Consider the following 23,828-nt stretch of genomic DNA (forward strand, 5'->3'; position numbering starts at 1 on the left):
CTTAACTGTATCCACTACTTTTTCTCTAAAAAAGAAAATAAAATATCTGAAGCAAATATGACAATGTTAAGATTTGATAAAGCCTGGTGGCAAGTATAGGGGTGTCCTTTTTATCATGCTCTAATCTGGTTGAATTGTTTGAAATACTTTATAAAAAAACAATTACATACAAAGATTACATCATTCTAAGACATTATAAACCATTTATTTTGAAAGAAGCTATAATTCTATGAATTGAGAAGAATAGCTCTAGGGCTGTTATTATTGTACTATTTTGCGGCTTGGGGATTATGCAATACAGAAAAGAATAGGTATAGTTCATTTTATTCTCGGTGTAGCTTAAATGTATTTAACACTTCTGGGGTGCCTACCAAACTCAAGATACTTTGGTAGGTTATGAAAGAAAGATATAAAAATTGAGTCTCTACTCTCAAAGAGCTCATAATCTAGATGGTGAAATAAATTAACTTTAAAAAATAATGGGGAGGGCTGCCCTGGTGGCGCAGTGGTTGAGAGTCTGCCTGCCAATGCAGGGGACACGGGTTCGAGCCATGGTCTGGGAAAATCCCACATGCAGCGGAGCAATTAGGCCCATGAGCCACAATTACTGAGCCTGCGCATCTGGAGCCTGTGCTCCGCAACAAGAGAGGCCCCAATAGTGAGAGTCCCATGCACCGCGATGAAGAGTGGCCCCCGCTTGCTGCAACTAGAGAAATCCCTGGCACAGAAACAAAGACCCAACACAGCCATGAATGAATGAATGAATGAATAAATAAATAAAATAATGGGCAGATATTTATGATCCAAGGGTAATGTTCTACCCTTCTGACCCTCTTACTTTTTCTGTATTATTTTTCCTTTTCCTGTAGGAAATATCTGCATTACATTATTTTGTTCCTCACCATTATGTGTGGTTCACCATAAAATTAACATTAGCATCAACATATTTAAAAATCTAGAGGAAAAGTGTTTCTAACTGTAATTCTTAAACAGAAATTTCATTTTGGGAGGGAAGTGGGAGTGCATTTTAGTGACATTCACTAAATGCCAGTATCAGTTAAAAACAAAAACAGAAAATTCTGCAATATTTTTAAAATTAAAAAAAATTTTTTTTTTGCGGTACGCGGGCCTCTCACCGTTGTGGCCTCTCCCGTTGTGGAGCACAGGCTCCGGACGCGCAGGCTCAGCGGCCATGGCTCACGGGCCTAGCCGCTCCGTGGCATGTGGGATCTTCCCGGACCGGGGCACGAACCCATGTCCCCTGCATCGGCAGGTGGACTCTCAACCACTGAGCCACCAGGGAAGCCCCTCTGCAATATTTTTTACTCTATGTGAAATAAACTATAAAAGCAACCCAAGCTTTCAGCTTTAAGAACTGTATCCTTACACCCATCTGAATTTACCTCTTGATTAATACATGTTATGCATATATCAGTTTTCATTTGCTTTTAAGCATTTACATAAACGGGATGTCTATTTTTTTCTTCTCCCAAATTATAAATGCCAAGAACCAGTTATAAAATCACACTGCCATGAAGTTACACAGAAACAACTATAATTAGCTTTAAAATTTTATTGAAATTCAGGTTTAGATTATTTAACAATTTAATATATTACATTGTATATTTTCTAACCAGTATTCTCACCTGCTTTACATGATTTCTGAGCACAATTTTTAAGAGTTGACATTTTCTGCCTAATTTTCCATGATATGCCAATTATACATTCATTAAAATCTCAGATACTCCCATAAAATTGTTCTTACCTCAATGTCAGAATTTAAAAAAATAAGACCAAATATTGAAAATGTAAGACATTAATAGTAGCCACTGCAATATAGAAAAGAAAATTTACACAATATTAACTGTTTAAAATTGCTGTTAACATTTATTGTAGTAATGTAATATATGAACGTTTAACATAACAATATGAATTTTTCATTAAAATGTTCAACCATTTCCTACTGAAGCATGTCCAAAGTTATAAAAATCTTCCCTTTTAAAGTAACCTATACTGAATTAGTCCAAAAGTAATTGTGGCACTTTGGATAAGACATTTATTTTATTGCATATTTTAAGTACCTAAGGTACAGCCTGATTAATAGCAGGTACTGGAAAGAATAAAAAGCAACTGTTTCCTTAAGGAGTAAGTCGTTTGGGATCACGGGGAAACATTGAGGTCTGACGAACATTGTGCAAGCCCAAAAACAGCATAGTCACTCGTTCCAACCCTGGAGAAAACAAAATAATCATTAATTCATTTTCTGAAAATCTCCCAGGGTCTTACCTATTGAAAACTACCAAAACAATATCACTGATCAACAAAATGCTTTTCCTTGTTAGGAAGAAAAATGACTTCTACTATTTTGAGTTTAAAATGGAATATTTTGGGTCTGATTCAGAAACAGATGATGCTGTATGTGGGAAGGACTAAATGAGATATTCTTAAGCTGTATGGATTCTGTGAAGTGTGAACTACAAAAATCTATGTAAATATCCAAAATTTATGATCTAAACAAACAAAAAATATTTTATAAGCCTATTATTATGTTTTCAAATGAGGCCAGACTTTAATTATGTAATCCAGGCCATCAGTGTAAGATGAAAGTCATAAACTTGTTCACGGAAATTTGATTCAATGGAAGTTACCAGAAATTTATTATAATTCAATACACATGAAACATGGAGGTTCCTAGCATAAAAGACTCTATAATACATTATTGTACTAAATGTTTTGAATGTAGAAGAGTCTGATTTTGACATGTGACTTAAATACTATATTACTGACAAAAATTAAGAACAAGTATCACCTAAGAAACACAGCAAAACTAGCAAATGAAACTTTTTGTGTGCAATATGATATATCTAGTTCACTGAATTTTAGCAGGCTAATACATCCCACAAAGAAGGCAAGGTCAAAGAATACTTTTATATATCAACAACTTTTAAGTTTAATATGTTTAACATCTAAAAGTAATATAAATAAAAGAATTAATATTTTTATTTCTATTCCTTACTCAAAAACATCTGCAGACGTAAATTTGAACCTTGTATTATAGTAACCTAACACTAATCAAAAAAAAAAAATCACCATATCCCATCTTCCACTCAAATATTAATTAACAAAAATAGGTAGTATTTTGATAACCATTCAAGTGTCTTTCTTCACAAGCATGATGAAAATTTATTGTCAGTTACAAAAGTTTGAAAAATATCATGCAAAATGCACATCATTCAATATTCTAAGAGAAAATAGCCATAAATTTCCCATTGAAATTTAAACTATGTATATATTCAATGTAGCATTGTTTGTAATAACAAAAGGCTGGTAATACCCTACATGCCTATCAATAGGAAGCTGGTTAACAAGATTACCATGCACCCTTTCAATGGATTCTATGTAGTGATTAAAAATGAATGAAAAAGCTCAAGTATTGATAAGGAACAACTTACAAAATATAGTAAGTGAAAAATGCAAGGTATTGAATGGTTTAGTATACTACAATTTGTATAAAAAATGTATTTTAAAAAGTGCATGTAGGGGCTTCCCTGGTGGCGCAGTGGTTGAGAGTCCGCCTGCCGATGCAGGGGACATGGGTTCGTGCCCCGGTCCGGGAGGATCCCACATGCCGTGGAGCAGCTGGGCCTGTGAGCCATGGCCGCTGAGCCTGCGCGTCCGGAGCCTGTGCTCCGCAATGGGAGAGGCCACAGCAGTGAGAGGCCCGCGTACCGCAAAAAAAAAAAAAAAAAGTGCATGTAGCTTTGCATATGTAAAGATTATCTTTGCAAAGGCAAAGAGGAAACTAGAAATAATAGTTTTCTGTAGGGAGGTGAATGTACACTCTTCTATATGCTTTGAATTTGAAATTTTTGTAAGTATATTACCTGTTTACCAAAAACCCCAAAACAAACAACAGAAAACTTAAGAGTTTTTGATACGGACATCCAAAAGTTGAGTAAGTTAAATATTTACTCATTTTCAATCACAGAGCAGCATCCACTCTAGAAGTGGTTCTAAAAGCCAATGAAATGTTACATTTCAACAAAAACACTTAGCAGCAATATGAACTAACCTGAGGGAGAGCTTTAATCTGGCCTAACCTGAATGAACTCATGGGTACAGAAAGAAAAGAGGATACTCAAAATCAAATTTTCATTTAGTCGTAACTCACTTAAAAAATTCTTATAATTCAAATTTGTATTATACTTAGCACTTATGAACTTATTTGTAAGCAATAACAATATACAGAATTTACTTTTTGGAGTCTAATGCTGAAGAAATTTTGTTAGAAATGAATGAACACTTTGACAAATGAAATCTGGGTTGGAAATATTGTCATAATACAAAGAAATATTACCAATGCCTCCACCAGCATGAGGAGGGGCTCCAAAGCGGAAGGAATCAATGTATGCCTTAATTTTCTCCAAATCTACAAAACAAACATAAAAAAAACCCCACATAATTTATCATCTTATTTAGCTTAAAAAAATTACAAAAGCAATTACTGTACAATGAAGATTAAAACAAATGACTGTTTCTGAAAAGTCTTTAAAGGGTTTTAAAATTTACTGTTTTCAGAATATACATGGCCCTCCTCAATATATTTAAGTTGTTTACCAATTCCATGATGTAAGGCTCTCTCTGTTAGCAGCTGAGGATCATGTATTCTTTGAGCTCCTGACAGTATTTCTTCTCCTCTCATGAACATATCGTAAGAGTTGGACTGTTTCTGCAGGAAAAACAAAAAAATACCACTCAAGTGGCTATCACCCTATCACACATACATGGAAAAACACCCTTTGTTGCATGAAGAGCAAGTCCATTTTTTCCTACAATTAATGATGGAACCTGCTCCAATAAACATGATTTGTTTCTCTAAAACAGGATTAAACTAGTGAGGGTTGAATAATAAGTTCTTCCTCGCCTCTATCAGATTTTATGTTCCCCTTCTCCCACACCTTCCAACAACAAATCAGAACATTATATCTTCTTTTTTTGTTTTGTTTTGTTTTTGTTTTTTTTGCGGTACGCGGGCTTCTCACTGCTGTGGCCTCTCCCGTTGCGGAGCACAGGCTCCGGACGCGCAGGCTCAGCGGCCATGGCTCACAGGCCCAGCCGCTCCGCGGCATGTGGGATCTTCCCAGACCGCGGCACGAACCCGCGTCCCCTGCATCGGCAGGCGGACTCGCAACCACTGCGCCACCAGGGAAGCCCTATATCTTCTTTTAAGAAGTAGTGCTGATTCTTATTTCACTTTATCATCTGAAATTTTTTAAGTGTGATATGATTTTGAGATCACTTTTGGAACTTCAAATTATCAACAGGTGTTAGTCTTTTTAACTTTTAAAACGCCATTATTTTAAGGAAAGTAAATTGAACATCAATTTACCATAGCTCAAACAATTCCTTATCAGGTTTTAACTTCTTTCCTTGTCTTTCAATAAACCAATGGTTCTCAAAGTGTGATTCCTGGACTGGTAGCTTCAGTATTACCTTATCAGAAATACCAGTTATCAAGCTCCACCCCAGACCAACTAATCAGAAAGTCTGGTGATGGGGCCCACCAATCTGTGGTTTAAAAGCCCTCCAAGTGATTCTGATGCCCACTAAAGTTGGGGAACCAGTGCAGAGGAAAAACAATGAAAAGCCACAAGACATTATTTAGATTAACTACCAGGACAGAATGTGAATTCTTAGTTCAAGATCAATAATAAAATGATTTGGTAAAGTCTTCAAATCTATTAATACTATTTGTTGTTTATATAGTGTTACTTCCTCATATATCTTTAAAAATGACATGAGGAACTTCCCTGGTGGCGCAGTGGTTAAGAATCCGCCTGCCAATGCAGGGGACACGGGTTCGAGCCCTGGTCTGGGAATATCCCACATGCCGCGGAGCAACTAAGCCTGTGTGCCACAACTACTGAGCACCTGCGCCACAGCTACTGAAGCCCGCGTGCCTAGGGCCTGTGTTCTGCAAAAAGAGAAGCTACCACAATGAGAAGCCCACGCAGTGCCACAAAGAGTAGCCCCCGCTCGCTGCAACTAGAGAAAAGCCCGCGCACAGCAAAGAAGACCCAACACAGCCTCCCACAAAAATAATAATAATAAATTAAAAAAAGAAACACATGAAAATTATTTTTAATACACGTTCTGGGGACTAATTTGCTAGAATATTCAAATTTCACAGTATCATTTTGACCTGACAGAAACTAGTAGCAATACGTATAAAAACGTGTCCATCAAAATTGCAAGTTACTAATGAAAACCATTATTCCCATTGTACAACTTGACACGGTGACAATAAAGTTTTCCATCTTCCCCCAAACAGGTTATTTAAAATCAAATTACTTACAGGATTTCTTGGGTCAGGCATGGTATAGAAAGGTCTTACAGCCAATGGATATTTATCAAGAATATAAAAATCTGTATCATACTAGAAAAAGAATAAATATGATTAAAACAGATTTTTAAGAAGTTTAATGAAAGTAAAAAGAAGGCTAACATTTCAATTAACTGTCTTTTTTTATACATAAGTTTTGTTCTTCAAAATTACTGTACACTCTACATACAATAACTATTCTGCTTCTTTCAAGTAACACCTGTATCCTACAGTATTTTGCCATGATGTTATAAATTCTTCCAATATACTTAATTTTTAGGAGTTGTTGACTATTCGATCATAGTTCAAATATGCATTTTTCATTTTCTTTTTTTGGACATGTAATATCTTTACAATTTCTCCTCCATTGAAAATTATGCTGTGATAAACTTCTTTGATTTTCATTTTTTTGCATTGCAATTCTAGCTCATTTAGTTTTTCAGATGTATTTTATAACTATTTTTGTTAAATTATCCCAAATCTCATTGGGTTTTACAAAAACTACATTAAATCTATAAATTATTTTGGGAAAAACTGACATATTTTACTATATTCATCTTAAAAAAACCTTGATTATTCCCCCCAATAATTTAAATTTTCACTTAGATATCTAATATTTTAGATACTAATTTGGTAGTTTTTCTTAGATGAAAACTACAATTGAAATAAATAACATTAACATGAAATTATGACACTTTTGTTAGAAAGAATATGTGACCTACATTTAGTTAAAAAAAAAAACCAGTCACGTTTCAAATGTTTTGATGTTAAACATTTTTCCTAAAACTGGAGCACAGAGAGAATGTCAACAGAGCTGACAAATTAGAAATGGCCCTACTGAAACATCATTTTAAAGGTATAAACTCAGTACTATGCAGTTTCACAAACAGGCTAGTTCCCCAGTCAGTTGAACAGTTTTGAATGCAACCAGCAGGAGGAGCTCAAGGACTGTTTTTATTCAATTACACAATTTTCTTAATTTCTTTAAAGATCACACTAAGTTTAGCTTTTCTCTTCTTTGGAATTTTAGAAAATGAGATAGGAAAGTAGCTTTCATGTAAGAGGCATAAAGGAAATTCATTCACCCTCTAGTCCCATGAATTAGCAAGGGCAGTCAGGGAAGACCATTTCTAAATAATTTAAAATCATCTTGAGGTCCTCTCTAACTAATCTGACAGACTTAGACATCACTTTTAGAGGTACCTCAGTACAACTTATGCAAAAATCAAATACTGAGCTAATCATACCATTTGGGCAAAGCCTGTCTGAGTACTTTTTATTTTTCTAAGAATTAAAAAAAATATATTATCCCCCTTGGTTTTTATTTATTCTGGAATATTACCATTCTAGGAAGGTTAGCCCCCCTTGCAACTGTTCTCTAGTTCCAGGGTATGTTTCAAATTTATAAAAAGAAATCCAGGATGTACAAGAGTCCTTACCTTTTCCTTTACCAAACGACCCAACAGTTTTTCATTTGGTGTACTGAAAAAGAAACAGGAAATCAGATGTTTGAAGATCAAACAGCAACTTAAAAGAGTTTTAAGTTAATAAGGAACCTCTTCTATTTGAAGTTCTCAAAGGATAAAAAATTTAGCCAAAATACATAGTTGTCTATTCTGCTCCTTTTTAAAAAGGCAACTACTACTGGAAACCACTTATGAGTGCACCTGGTACAGTTAGTAGGTGCTGCTCAATAATATTTAAATAAATAGAATTGAGCAATTCACTGATTCAGAAATAACATGGATGAAGTAGTTTCCTGCAATTACAGATAATGAAAGTTTACTATACCAACATAGGCTTCTCTTGCCATTAAATGGTTCTACTTCAAAATGGTCTCTCCTTTTTTACTCTTTATCAAAGATTTATAAAACAAAAATCAGTATTTCCAAGTAAAATGTAACAGTGTATATATAAACCAATTACATTTCTATAGCCAGGACTTTGCTACTTTAAGTTCTATCCTATTAAAGAAAAATTTCCAAAATACTTACAAAAATATTATCCAACTTAAACTAATTATAGAATTTATGGTTTTCCTTAAAATGTCACCTAGCAATGTACAGGATGATTAAAACAATATATATACATATGTGTACACACACACACATATATATTTGTTAAACAAATAAAGGTAAATGAAGGGTTTTGGCTGAAATATGTTTTTAAAAAATCCTAAAAATAATAATAACCCTCTCTTCCTTCCTATATTGATATGAATTATTGTGTTGGCTTAAATATTTTAACTAAAGAACCCTTGAATAAAACGTAAGGAGACAGAAATCTCCAATCTTTATTGAACTATATAATTAATTTCAAAATTATAAATTGTTTGATCTGAATTTAGATAATATAATACAGTTATATCAAAGATCAGTGACTTGTGTAACTTTTAGAGATCTTTAAAAGTTTCATACCCTAATCCTGTATGGGGACAGATTTAGGCTGTTGTCTATACCGTCTAACACCACTGATTTAGAAAGAGAGTTCACATATTAGATGATAAAATCACAGGCAAAAGGCCCTATATTTTCTTTAAAGCATTACAAATATGAAGCAGGGGGGAAAATGCACAAAAATGGTGTTTATAAACAAAAATATTGAACCTTAGGCAAACCACATTAAACATAACATTTTATTTCAGATCACACATTGAACAAAACAAGCATCATACTATATATCAAAATTAATAAAATTGAAGTTTATCAACTGGGTGAAAAATACATCATTCATCAATATATTTATTCTTTTGTATCTTAAATCTAATTACTAAAGTTTTAAAAATCACAAAGACAAACAAACCTTAGATCTTCTTCATCTCCCATTTCAATTCCGGCTTCCCTAAGCATAGCTAATGCTTCACAATACTCTAGTCTTAAAGTTGGCTCCAAAAATTTGAATGGCTCACACGGGAACTGTTTATTCACCGTCTGAATTTCAGTTTGAAACCTATTTGTACAATGATTAAGAGTTAATAAAAATGTGTGAAATAAATGTTTTCCCCACATGAGGTCACTGTGGCAATACATAAATATAAAAAAATTTTTTAACCAATACTGGTGAAATAAGGAACATACAGCTTTTTTTCTTCCACACACTCGATACACATTTTTTTCGTAAACAAAGAAGCAACATTTTTAACATTTCATTGGAGTTATTATATGTGCACTGATAAGGAAAGGACAACTTGAACAGGTTCTGGGGTAGAAACATGCCCTTTCCAGCTGAACCTGCTCATTGCCACAGATCTCCTAGCTGTCCCGGGAGCCTGTACTCAAGCGGCCAGTTGACATGGACCCAAGAGCCTATATACTATTAGTTCCATGGTTCCACTGATAACAATTTTGAATTCAGAGACAACTCAAAAGGAAATGCTTTTAGAGCAAAGCTCTTTCATGTAAAATCAGCCTCAGTATAGAAATTGCCTCAGGGACTTTTAGGCTCTTCAGTAGTAGAAACAGCAGCTAAGAAAAAATATCTGGTAGGTATTGAATACCTGTTTATGTCACATAAAATCATTCTTTGAAACAGTGTATGCACCAGAAAAAAACTGTTATCAAGAAATTAAGTTGGGCTTCCCTGGTGGCGCAGTGGTTGAGAGTCCGCCTGCCGATGCAGGGGACACGGGTTCGTGCCCCGGTCCGGGAAGATCCCACATGCCGCGGAGCGGCTGAGCCCGTGAGCCATGGCCGCTGAGCCTGCACGTCCGGGGCCTGTGCTCCGCAACGGGAGAGACCACAACAGTGAGAGGCCCACGTACCACAAAAAAAAAAAAAAAAAAAAAAAAAAAAAAAAAAAGAAATTAAGTTAAATAAGGAAATTTAAATACTTAAAAAATATTTAACACCATTTCTTAATCTCATTTGTCATCACAGTTGCATTAAAGGATAAAAAACTTTATAATTCATATCAGCTCACATTGTTAGAAACATAAAATACCCATTTTATGAGGCATTAAAAAAATCTGACTTTTTAATACTTTAATAACACTTGTTATCATCAAGGAAGACCAAATTAATGAACACTTATCTTCCCCCATTCCCATTATACCGTAAGTTTGTTTAGGAGAGTGCCTATTTCTTTCTCATTTTAATAATCACTATAGTATGTTTATTGTCTACCTTCTAAACAGGAGGCACAAGACAAATGTTTACTGCACTAAACTGCTGCTGTGGAAGATGGTAAGATTAAAAAGGTATATTTTTACTAAAGTATTTATAGATGAAATGATAGCTGAGGTTTGCTTCAAAATAAGAGGGCAGGGGGGAAATGGGTAAAACAAAATTGGCCATGGATTGACAATGGTTGAAACTGGGTGATGAGTATATGGGGTTTCATTAGGCTAGTCTAACTACTTTTGTAAGAGATTTAGAATTTTCCATGATTAACAGAACTGAAAAAAGTATGTTTACATTCTATGAAAACAGTAGAAATAAAAACACTACTACTTCCTGATTAGTCTTAGAATTTTAATGGAAGTAATAAACTTTAGCCATTGATTTATTCAAATCTTGATATAAGTAGGGTTAAGATGACCCCAATAATTAATTTTTAAATTGCTTTGCTTTGGATATTAACACCTATTCATGTTAATCAATGCTAATACAAAAATATGAATATCAATATTTTAACACATTTTTGACCGGAGATGTATTAATACGTCTTTTGTTACCTGAATGTCATTGACCAGAGACGTATCAATACGTTTTAGAGAGTGATACAATTAACATCACCATGCGAAGTTGTTAGAGCTTAAAACTGATCAAGGACAGCTTATGATTGTCATTATCATTCACATTTTGCTCCATTAGGTTTTTGTTCCAACCTTGTGTATATTATAAATGCAAGTTTATTACCGTAAAATTTTCAAAAATGATACATCATGAAATTTTGAGTGAAGAAGAATTTTTCAGTGAATTTTATGCAGATACTTTTTCTGACTGTCCGAGCGACATATATACTAGTGTCTCAGAAGACGACAGTTCTTCAGAATGTAGTTCTGATTTAGACGATGTGAATATCAGACCAACAAAAAGACAAAAAACCTTAGTGATTGATTCTGATAAGGAAAGTGAAAATGAAACTCAAGGTGCTAGAGAATGCTCCTTTGCTGCTACAGAAGAGTGGATTGAAGACAACATTTCACGAAAATTATAACATTTTACAGATGTGTTAGATGTAACTATTAATGTAACAACCCACAAAGTGTTGGTGAAATAACAGAATTAATTTTTGGTAACAACTTTTTCAAGCTGGTCGCTTCTCAAACAAACTTGTATCGTACACAGAATGAAAAATCATATAAAAAGTATGATAAGGCTTTAAAATGGACAGATGTAACCAATAGTGACATGATGAAGTTTCTTGGATTAATAATTTTGATGGGACAAATAAGAAAGTCACACTGGAAAGAATATTGGTCGACTGATCCCTTACTTGAAACACCTATCTTTCCAAAGATTATGACAAGAAGAAGGTTCGAACAAATAGTGACATTTCTTCACTTTAACAATAACTCGGAAACTCTACTTCCTGCAGACAGAATTTCAAAAGTTAAAACTTTTTTGGATTATTTTCTACCAAAATTTCAATTGATCTATATACCCAAACAAGAGCTATCACTTGAGGAGGCAATGATAAAGTGGATAGGACGACTCAGATTCAAAACCTATAATCACGGAAAACTTACAAAATATGGAACTCTCGTCAGGATGGTTAGCAAAAGTGAAACTGGATATATATGCAACCTTGCGATTTACATGGGTGAAGGAAAGAAACTGCAAGAAACTATTATCGGTCCTACAATCACCTTGGTTCATGGCACCATATTTACCAAGACAATTATTAAAACAGTGTGTCCACATCTGAAATATTGTTGAAAAATAAAACCAGAGTTTGTGGGATTATAAGAGAGAATTGTGGTCTACCAAACCAATTAAAGGAGAAATCTAAAAATCTACAGGGGGAGAAATAACATTCTTATGGACGGGAGAAGTGATTCTTCTTATGGAACGACAAGAGGCTAGTCCACATGGTGAACAACTATTCATGATGCCTCCACAGCATCTACAGGAAAGGAAGACAGGAGCACTGGCCATCAGATAACTAAGCCCACCTGAATATTAGAGTATAATAAATATATTAAAGGAGTTATCAATCCGGTCAGTATCTGGTAAACTTCAATATCCTCTGGAAAACTCAAAAATGGTATAGGAAAGTGGGTTTCTATTTGAGTAATTGTGGTTTACTCAATGCATTTAAAATTAATTGTAGCATTAATGCACAGAATAAAATGACTTACAAGCAATTTTTGTTAGCTGTAGCTAGAGAATGGATAAGTGACCATTCTGGTGAATGTAGTGGTAGTCCTGCACCTGGTCTTTCTTGTGGCATTTCTAAAAGAGCCCCCCACAAAGATCCACCTTGTTGACTATCAGGTAAAAGCACATATTCTAGAGGAAATAATACCCACAGGACTAAAAAAAAAAATGCCGCCAGAAAGTGTAGAGTCTGCTCTCCAGAGGAAAGTGCAGTGAAACACAGTATATTTGTAATAGATGTTCTGTTCCCCTCCCTGCACAGAGTTGACTGCTATACTGCCTATCACACTAATGAAATATTAGAATGCTTTAGTAAGACATGTACAAAGTTTTAAATAAATACATTAAGTGCAGGGTTTCCCTGGTGGCACAGTGGTTAAGAATCTGCCTGCCAATGCAGGGGACACGAGTTTGAGCCCTGGTCCGGGAAGATCCCACATGCTGTGGAGCAACTAAGCCTGTGTGCCACAACTACTGAGTCTGCGCTCTGAGCCTGAAAGCCACAGCTACTGAAGCCCGCACGCCTAGAGCTCATGCTCCGCAGCAAGAGAAGCCACCGCAGTGAAAAGCCTGTGCACCGCAACGAAGAGTAGCCCCCACTTGCTGCAACTAGAGGAAGCCCGCGCACAGCAACAAAGACCCAACTCAGCCAAAAATAAACAAATAAATAAATAAATTTATTTTAAAAATACATTAAGTGCAAAAAAAGTTGATATTTACTCAAACGTGGGTGTTTCAATATTCACTTACATAATAAATCGCTGGCCACAGGCGTTCGTTTCTGCAAAAATCCCCGAGTCAATGATGTGTTAAAATACATTTGTATATTCTTCTGTGAGAGATAAGTACTAATGATAAACAGGAGAGGGATAGGACAAAAGCCAGATAACCCAGTTTACAACTGACATAGAAACTTAAAATTCCTAAATGCTATATAGAAGACAGAAAGAAGGCTTTTATTTCCAAGTTGCCATGTTAAGTCTACTGAGAAAGCCCAGTGATAATGGTGTCTGAATCTCTAATTTGTAAGTAGAGATTTGATTTTAATCCCAAGGGCCCAATTCATGCTTGGTCTGTTGTTACAAAAACCAAAGTGGAAATTTCATATTCCAGTATTAAGTAGTGAAGATGTCAATACCTAAAATAAACGAGTTTCACAAACCTCCTTGAATTATAAATGTAAAAAGAAAATGAGAAAAGCTCTATTCCTTCATTATAGTTTCAAAAGATATTTTGTTTTATAGGGAAACATCTGTTGTTCTGTTGACTATCTGAATGAAAGTTGCTTAAAATAAACTCTGTTGAAATGTTTCAGAGAACAAAGGTTAAAAGAAAAGACTGGGAGGACTGGCCAAGATTGCAGAGTAGGAAGACCTGAATTCACCTCCTCCCATGGGCACACCACAACTATTTACAGAGCAACTATCGATGAGAACAACCAGAAGACTAGCAGAAGAGATCTTCTACAACCAAAGATATAAAGAGGAACCACAAAGAGACGGGTAGGAAGGGCAGAGGTGTGGCATAGTCAACAACCATACCCCCAACGTAGGCAACCAACAAATGGGAGGATAATCACAACTGCAGAAATTCCTCCCAAGGAGTGAGAGGTCTGAGTCCTATATCGGGTTCCCCAGGCTGAGGATCCTGCACCAAGAAGACAAGCCCACTAGAATGTCTGGCTTTGAAGGCCAGTGGGGCTTGCATTTGGGAGAACTGAAGCCCCACAGGAAACAGAAAATCCATTTAAGGGTGCATGTAAAATCTCACATGCTCTGAGACCTGGGGCAGAAGTTGTAATCTGAAAGGAGACAGGGTCAGACCCACTTGCTGATCTTGGAGAGCCTCCTAAACAAGCAGAAGGCAACTGGGACTCACCCTGGGGACACAGATGTTAGCAGCAGCCTTTTTTGGAAGCTCATTCTATCGTGAGGACACTGGTGCTGGCAAGCGCCATTTTAGAATCCTCCCTCTAGCCTATTAGCGCAGGGACCAGGCCCGGCCACCAGCCAGTCAGCACTAGTCCTGGGAAGCCCCAGGCCAAGCAGCCAACCACACAAGGATAAAGCCCCATCAACCAGCAGGCCAGTAGTAGCTGTAGACCCCTTTCCTCCAAAGCCCCCAGCCACCCTAGGATCTGGTCCTGCCCACAAGAGGGCCCAGGATTGGGCCCTACCAAATAGTGGGCCAGCACCAGTCCTGGGACCTGTGCTGCCCACCAGTAACCAGCAGGCTCTGCACTAGGCAGCGCTTGGCAACCAACTGGGCTGGGGGCCAGCCAAGCCTATCAGCATGCCCACAGAAGTCAGCCCTGCCATAACAGAAGGGCCTACACAACTCATACCGCAGGCACCCCCTAGAGCATATTGCTCTGGTGAACAGAGGTGAGTGTGCTGCTGGGCCCTATACGATGTCTCCTACATAGGGCCACTTCTCCAAGATCAAGAAACATAATCAACCTACCTAATACATAGAAATAAAAACAGAGAATCAGGCAAAATAAGGTGATACTGGAATATTTTCAAAACAAAGGAACAAGATAAAACCCCAGAAGAAGAGCTAAGTGAAGTGGAGATAAGCAATTTACCCGATAAAGAGTTCAAGGTAGGGAATTCCCTGGTGGTGGTCCAATGGTTAGGACTTGGTGCTTTGACTGCGGGGACCTGGGTTCAATTCCTGGTTGGGGAGCTAAGATCTCATAAGCCATGCAGCATGACAAAAAAAAAAAAAAATCAAGGTAATGGTCATAAAGATGCTCAATTCACTTGAGAGAAGAATAGATAAACACAATGAGAAGTTTAACAGTTATTAAATATAAGAACCAAACAGAGATGAAGAATATAGTAACAAATAAATACACTAGAAGGAATCAACAGTAGATTAGATGATACAGAGGAACAATTTAGTGAACTGGAAGACAAAATAGTCTAAACCACTCAAGTTGAACAGAAAAAAAGAATTAAAAAAAATGAGGACAGTTTAAGTGACCTCTGGGACAACATCAAGCAGACTAACATTCACATTATAGGGGTGCCAGAAGGAGAAAAAAGTGGCAGAGAACGCATTTGAAGACACAATAGCAGAAAACTTCCCTAACCTTGGAAAGGAAACAGATATCCAGGTCCACGAAGTACAGAGAGTCCCAAATAAGATCAACCCAAAGAGGTCCACACCAAGTCACAGTGTAATTAGGCAAAAATTAAATACAGAGAATATTAAAAGCAGCAAGGGAAAAGTAACTAGATACATACAAAGGAACTCCTATAAAACTGTCGGCTGACTTTTTAGCAGAAACTTTGTAGGCCAGAAGGGAATGGAACCATATATTTAAAGTAATTGAAGTTAATAAACCTACAATCAAGAATACTCTATCTGGCAAGGGAGGCTATCATTCAAATTTAAAGGAAAGATAAAGTGTTTTACAGACAAGCAAAAGCTAAGAGTTCAGTACCACAAAACTGGCTTTGTAAGAAATGTTAAAGGGACTTCTCAAATGGGGAAAGAAAGGCCACAACTAGGGAATTCTCTGGCGGTCCAGTGGTTAAGACTCCACACTTCCACTGTGGAGGCCGGGTTCAATCCCTGGTCAGGGAAGTAAGGTACCGCAAGCTGCGCAGAGCAGCCAAAAACAAACAATCAGAAGGCCACAACTAGAAATAGGAAAATTACAAAGAAAAATTCTCATTGGTAAAGGCAAATATATGGTAAAGGTAGTAGATCAACCACATATAAGGCTAGCAGGAAGGTTAAAAGACAAAAGTAGTAAAATCATCTATATCCACAATAAGTTAAGAAATACACAAAATAGGGCTTCTCTGGTGGTGCTGTGGTTGGGAGTCCGCCTGCCGATGCAGGGGACACAGGTTCGTGCCCCGGGCTGGGAGGATCCCACATGCCGTGGAGCGGCTGGGCCCATGAGCCATGGCTGCTGAGCCTGCACATCCGGAGCCTGTGCTCCACAGCGGGAGAGGCCACAGCGGTGAGAGGCCCGCGTACCACTAAAAAAAAATAAAAAAATAAAAAAATAAAATAAAATAAAATAAAAAGACATAAAATATGATGTCAAAAACATTAAATGTGGGGGAGGAGAGTAAAAACACAGGGTTATTGAAATGCATTTGAACTTGAGAGATCAACTTAAAATAATAATGTATGTACATAGGTTGCTATATATAAACCTCATGGTAACCATAAGCCAAAAATCTATAACAGATACAGACACACAAAAGAGAAAGGAATTCATATTAACACTAAAGATAGTCATCAAATCACAGGGAAGAAGAAAGCAAAAAGAAGAAAGAACAAAATAGAATTACAAAAACAACCCGAAAGCAAGTCACAAAATGGCAGTAAAAACATACCTATCAATAATTACTTTGAATGTAAATGGACTAAATGCTCCAAACAAAAGACACAGAGTGGCTGAATGGATAAACAAGACCCACAAATATGCTGCTTCCAAGACTCACTTCACATCTAAAGATATACTCAGACTGAAAGTGAGGGGATGGAAAAAAGTATTCCATGCAAATGGAAATGAGAAGGACATTACATAATGATAAAGGGATCAATCCAACAAGAAGATCTAACAATTATAAATATATATGCATCCAACATAGGAGCACCTAAATACATAAAGCAAGTATTAACAAACATAAGGGAGAAACTGACAATAACACAAAACAGTAGGGGACTTTAACACCCCACTTACATCACTAGACACATCACCCAGACAGAAAATCAGTAAGGAAACACTGACCTTAAATGACACATCAGACCAAATGGACTTAATAATAGATGTATATATAGAGAGAACATTCCATCCAAAAGTAGCAGAATGCACATTATTTTCAAGTACACATGGAACATTCTCCAGGATAGATCACATGGTAGGCCACAAAATAAGTCTCAATAAATTTAAGAAGATTAAATTCCTATCAAGCATTTTTTCCGACCACATGCAATGAGACTAGAAATCAACTACAAGAAAAAAACCTGCAAAAACCACTAATACATAAAGGCTAAACAATATGGTTCTCAACAACCAATGGGTTACAGAAGATATGAAAGAGGAAATAAAAAAATACCTGGAGACAAATGAAAATGAAAACACATCAATCCAAAATCTACAGAATGCAGCCAAAGTAGTTCTAAGAGGGAAGTTTATAGTGATACAAGCCTACCTCAGGAAATAAGAAAAATCTCAAACAAGCTAAACTTACACATGAAGAAATTAGAAACAAGCAAAACCCAAGGTTACTATATGGAAAAAAGTAATAATGATCAGAGTGAAAAATAAATGAATTAAGAGACTTAAAAAAAAAGGAAAGATCAATGAAATCAAGAAATGGTTCTTTGAAAAGATAAAATTGATAAAACTTTAGCCAGACTCATCAAGAAAAAAAGAGAACCCAAATCAATATCATCAGAAATGAAAAAGAAGTTACAATCGACACCACAGAAATACAAAGGATCATAAGAGATTACTATGAATAGCTATATGCCAATAAAATGAACAACCTAGAAGAAATGGACAAACTCCTAGAGATCCTATACAATCTCCTATAAAATCTCCCAAGACTGAATCAGGAAGAAACAGAAAACATGAATGGACCAACTATGATGATATTGAATCAGTAATAAAAAAAACTCCCAACAAACAAAAGTCCAAGACCAGATGGCTACACAGGTGAATTCTATCAAACTTTTAAAGAAGAATTAACACATATATTTCTCAACCTATTCAAAAAAAATTCCAGAGGAAGAAGCACTTCCAAACTCATTACATAAGGCCAGCATCACACTGACACCAAAACCAGACAAAAAAAGAAAACCATACGCCCATATCCCTGATAAACATAGATGCAAAAATCCTTAAAAACTAGCAAACTGAAGCCAACAATACATGAAAAGGATCATACATCACGATCAAGTGGGATTTATCCCAGGAATGCAAAGATGGTTCAACATCCACAAATCAATCAATGTGATACACCACACCAAAAACTGAGGAATAAAAATCATATTATCATCTCAACAGATACAGAAAACCTTCTGACAAAATTCAATATCCATTTATGATAAAAACTCTCAACAAAGTGCGTACAGAGGGAACATACCTCAACATAAGGCCATAATGACAAGCCCAAAGCTAATATCATATTCAATGGTGAAAAGCTAAAAGTATTTTCTCCAAGATCAGGAACAAGATAAAGGTGCCCACTCTTGCCACTTTAATTCAACACAGAATTGGAAGTCCTAGCCACAGCAATCAGACAAGAAAAAGATATAAAAGGAATCCAAATGGAAAGAAGTAAAACTGTCACTGGTTCAGATGACATGATACTATACATTGAAAATCCTAAAGATGACTCCAGAAAACTATTAGCACTCACCAATGAATTCAGTAAAGTTGCAGGGTACAAAATTAATATACAGAAATCTGTTGTGTTTCTATACAATAATATTTAACTATCAGAAAGAGGAATTAAGAAAACAATCCCATTTACAATTGCATTACAAAGATTAAAATATCTAGGAATAAATCTAACCAAGGAGGTAAAAGACCTGTACTCAGAATACTATAAGACACTGATGAGAGAAAGTGAAGATGATACAAACAAATGGAAAGATATACCATGTTCATGGATTGGAGGAATTAATATTGTTAAAATGACCATACTACTCTAGGCAATCTACAGATTCAATGCAATCCCTAGCAAAATAAAAGTGGCATTTTTCCACAGAACTAGAACAAATAATTCTAAAAGTTGCATGGAAACAGAAAAGACCTGAACAGCCAAAACAATCTTGAACGAAGAACAAAGCTGGAGGTATCATGCTTCCTGACTCAAACTATACTACAAAGCTACCATCATCCAAGCAGTAGGGTACTGGTACAAAAACAGACACACAGATCAATGGAAGACAACAGAGAGCTCAGAAATTAACCCCAGAGAGCTCAGAAATTAACCCACACTTATATGGTCAATTAATCTACAACAAAGGAGACAAGTATATACAATGGGGAAAAAACAGCCTCTTCAATAAATGGTGGTGGGAAAACTGGATAGCTACTTGTCAAAGAATCAAACTGGACTTTCTCACACCATATACAAAAATAAACTCGAAATGCACTGAAGACCTAAATATAAGACCTGAAGCCATAAAAGTCCTAGAAGAAAACATAGGCATTACGTTCAATGACATTGGCCTTAGCAATATTTTTTTGGATCTGTCTCCTCAGGCAAGGGAAACAAAAGCAATAATAAACAAATGGGACTACATTAAACTAAAGCGCTTTTGCACAGTGAAGGAAACTATTAACAAAATGGCAATGCTGCCTACTGAATGGGAGAAGATATTTGCAAATGATATATCTGATAAGGGGTTGATATCCAAAATATACAAATTACTCATACAACTCAACATCAAAAAACCAAAAAACCCTATTTAAACACGGGCAGAGCATCTGAGTAGACATTTTTACAAAGAAGACACACAGATGGGCAACAGACACATGGAAAGATGCTCAGTGTTGCTAATCATCAGGGAAATACAAATCGAAACTGCAATGAGATATCACCTCACACCTGTCAGAATGACTATTATCAAAAAGACAACAAATAATAAGTTCTGGTGAGAATGTGGAGGAAAGGAAACCCTTGTGTACTGTTGGTAGGAATGTAAAGTGATACAGCCATTATAGAGAACAGTATAGAGGTTCCTCAAAAAATTAAAAATAGGTACAATCCAGCAGTTCCAATTCTGGATATTTTTCTGAAGAAATAAAAACACCAATTCAAAAATATATATACACCCCTATGTTTACTCCAGCATTATGATTACAATAGCCAAGATATGGAAGCAACCTAAGTGTCCACTGACAGATGAATAAAGAAGATGTAGTGTATATATACACAGTGGAATATTACTTAGCCATAAAAGGAATGAAATCTTGTCATCTGCAACAACATGGATGAATCTAGAGGGTATTATGCTAAACGAAGTAAGTCAGACAGAGAAAGACAAATACCATATGATTTCATTTATATGGGGAATCTAAAAAACAAAAGAAATTAAGAAACATAACAAAACAGAAACAGACGCCACAGAGAACTAGCAGACCACAGTGGAAGAAGGGGGTTTGGGGGATGACTGGAATAGGTAAGGGGGACTAAGAAGAATAAATTTCCAGTTCCAAAAAAAAAGTCATGGGGATAAAATCCACAGCATGAGGAATATAGTCAATTGTATTGTAAAAGCTTTGTATGGTGACAGATGGTAACTAGACATATCATGGCGATCATTTTGTAATGTACAGAAATATGGAATCACTGTGTTGTGCACTGGAACTAACGTAGTGATGTAGGTCAATTACACCTCAATTTTTAAAAATGCATCAAAATGTTAATGATGGTTATCTCTGGGGGGTGGGATTATGGGTAATTGTTAATGTTTATGCTTTTACTTCTAGCTGTCTGCAATAAATATGTATTGCTTGTATTAATAAAATCAGAAAGAAAACAATAAATGTAATTAGGGGAAAAAAAGGCTGTATACAATTAACTATTCATCAAAGGTACAACGCAATGAATAGAATGCCTGGAAAATACTGGTGCTATGCTACAGTATTTTTATAAGATCAATGATTAATTTCTATGTTCTTGAAATTATTCATTAGACTTGCAATGGCGTAAAAAAGTTTCAAAATATTTTTGAACTCTTTAAGTATTAATGAAACATATCCAAATACATCAACTAATAGTTAAATCAGTGGTCTTCAAATAGAAATTTCAAATACAGTCCTTTGTCAGCTATCAAAGTGCTAGATAAATCTGTTATATCCAACTTAATACTTGCAGTACTGTCACAAGTATGGCAAAAAGAAAAAAAAAAGACTCTCTTGATCCTAGTTAACCTGCTTTCCATCTTCTTTTCTTATTTTCTCTATTGTAAACATTATCACAAGTAAACAACTTTCAACGTCCTTTTGAGTGAGAAACTATCTGCCAGCTTAGAGGGTGTACCTGAAGTGAACATTTTACATAATTCAATTTTCTGAACACTCAGAACATGCCTAATAATTTTCTATAAATGTGTCAATTCACCAGGCCCAAATAAGCTGAAAGTCCCTTCAGTATACTAGTTTCTAATCTCTACTGAGAACTCATTGTAAATATTAATTGATCTAAGAATTAACATTCCTGACACAGGCTTAATTTACACAGATTCAGTAAAGATTAGAAACTGAAAGACTAAAGGGACTCTTGACCTCTGAGTTAAGTAGTAATATTATCGTCACTTAAAACAGCAGAGGAAACTGAGGCACAGAGTTAACTTGCACAACGCCCACACAGATAATAGCAGAGTTGGGATTTGATCCCACAACCTGGATCTAGCTGAATCCAAGCTCTGAACCCCACAGTACTTACCAAATAATAAACTGCTATAAAAGTAACACATGCTCTATTTCTGAGAAATTCAGGATGTCAATATAGAGGAAAAAACAAATATAGTTAGGCAATTCACAATCTGGTAAACTTCTCCACGAAGATTAGGTTAACTAGCTGTAGTCCCAACTGACTAGGATTCAGAAGTTAATATTTCGAGTGTGGATTTTTCCACTAATTAACTGATCAACTAACTGGCAAGTCTTTTTTTTCCTCTTCCCAATAAAAACTTAGTTTACATATTTCAGAATTGCTTTATTTTGAAGAACTTAAGCTGATTTGAAAATTATATCCATCTAAGGCTATAAAATATATATATTTTTACCTTTCTTGAAGTCCTTTGAATATTTGTACTAAAGTGTCAGCAATTTCTTCCACAACTTCATGGTAATGGTAATTAAAAGCCATTTCAATATCCAAACCAACAAACTCAGTTAGATGTCTGTGGGTATTAGAGTCTTCAGCTCTGAATACTGTAACATTAATAAAAGAAATGCATAGTACATGTTGTTTTAAATTTTGGAGAAACTGGGATTCAAATATCAAATCCTATTTACTAGTACTCCAATGTCACTATTTTCATTATCATTATAGGGTCAGAAAAATCTTTGATAAGATATCTGTTTCAGCATTCTCATGGACGGCAAGATCATTACAAATTCCTACAGTCATGTAAAAGCTGTAACAAATGTAAATTAATAAATGAGGCTCGTGAAAATCCCAAGGGAATGCAAGATCCTGAAGTGCCTTCTCAATAATTAAAATAGATTCAATATAGTGAGTTCTCAATTTTATTAAAACTGGACTCAAGCTAAATGCAATCTGTGCAAATGAAGTAACATTATACACACTCCAGCCATTACCTCAGTCCAGTTCTTATTATCCTCACTGCACTTTCCTCCTTTCCAGCCTTCCTGACTCTAGCTCTGCTCCATTTTTCATACCACTGCAAGACTGATATTCCTATAAAACATCCTTGCTCAGTAACTTACAATGGTTCCCAAATGACTACTGCAATAAGACATAAAATGACAAAATGTCTAAAACCTTTATGCTTTCATAATTTAGTCCTACCCTGTATTTCCCATTTCTTAATATTAACTAGTCTTATTTTTATTTTCTCCCATGCACTTTACTCATCCTGCTTCCTCTGACTAGAATGTCATCTCCATTGTCTATATCTCCCACTCTGTCCTTAGAACCTACTTCAGTATGAATTCTCTTTTATGGTGACTCTAGCAAATTCCATCTTCTCTCTTTTTTTACACTATCTACACTATATAATTAACGCCAATCTGCTGATGGTACAGCACAATCTGATTTTTTGCTGTGAAAATCACTTGATTACTCCCTGTGACTGCTCTATGAATGCATGTCTCATTCTGTCTTGGAAGCAGGGACAATGTTTATTCCCTTGTCACTCAAAGCATGGTCTGTCTGCAAATCAGCAGCATCAGCAGTACCTGGAAGCTTGTGAGAATTGCAGAATCTCAAGCCTCACCACAGACCTACTGGTCAGAATCTGCATTTTAACAAGGTCCCCAGGTGATTCATGTGCACATTAACATTTGAAAAGTACTGGCTGATTCTTCTTTTATGTACATGGAACCTAGAGCAAGGCTGTATATGCAGCAGGTGTTCAACATATAATTGTTTAATGAATTCAGAAAATTA

The 23,828-nt window shown here is 35.8% G+C and overlaps 1 protein-coding gene across 1 annotated transcript in view; it reads right to left on the reverse strand.

Moving 5' to 3' along the window:
• Positions 1 to 1,558: 1,558 nt before the first annotated feature.
• Positions 1,559 to 23,828, reverse strand: part of DARS1 (aspartyl-tRNA synthetase 1) — a gene marked incomplete at its 5' end in the record, with an annotated part of 68,243 nt that continues 45,973 nt past the window's right edge. The window contains 7 exons of the mRNA XM_079710397.1: positions 1,559 to 2,230; positions 4,358 to 4,429; positions 4,618 to 4,729; positions 6,356 to 6,436; positions 7,822 to 7,864; positions 9,185 to 9,331; positions 22,480 to 22,627. Coding sequence (XP_079566523.1) covers positions 2,139 to 2,230; positions 4,358 to 4,429; positions 4,618 to 4,729; positions 6,356 to 6,436; positions 7,822 to 7,864; positions 9,185 to 9,331; positions 22,480 to 22,627 — 695 coding nt within the window. The 3' untranslated portion in view covers positions 1,559 to 2,138. The remainder of the gene's footprint in view (positions 2,231 to 4,357; positions 4,430 to 4,617; positions 4,730 to 6,355; positions 6,437 to 7,821; positions 7,865 to 9,184; positions 9,332 to 22,479; positions 22,628 to 23,828) is intronic.

Source organism: Hyperoodon ampullatus (genome assembly GCF_949752795.1).
Source record: "Hyperoodon ampullatus genome assembly, chromosome: 8".
NCBI lineage: Eukaryota > Metazoa > Chordata > Mammalia > Artiodactyla > Ziphiidae > Hyperoodon > Hyperoodon ampullatus.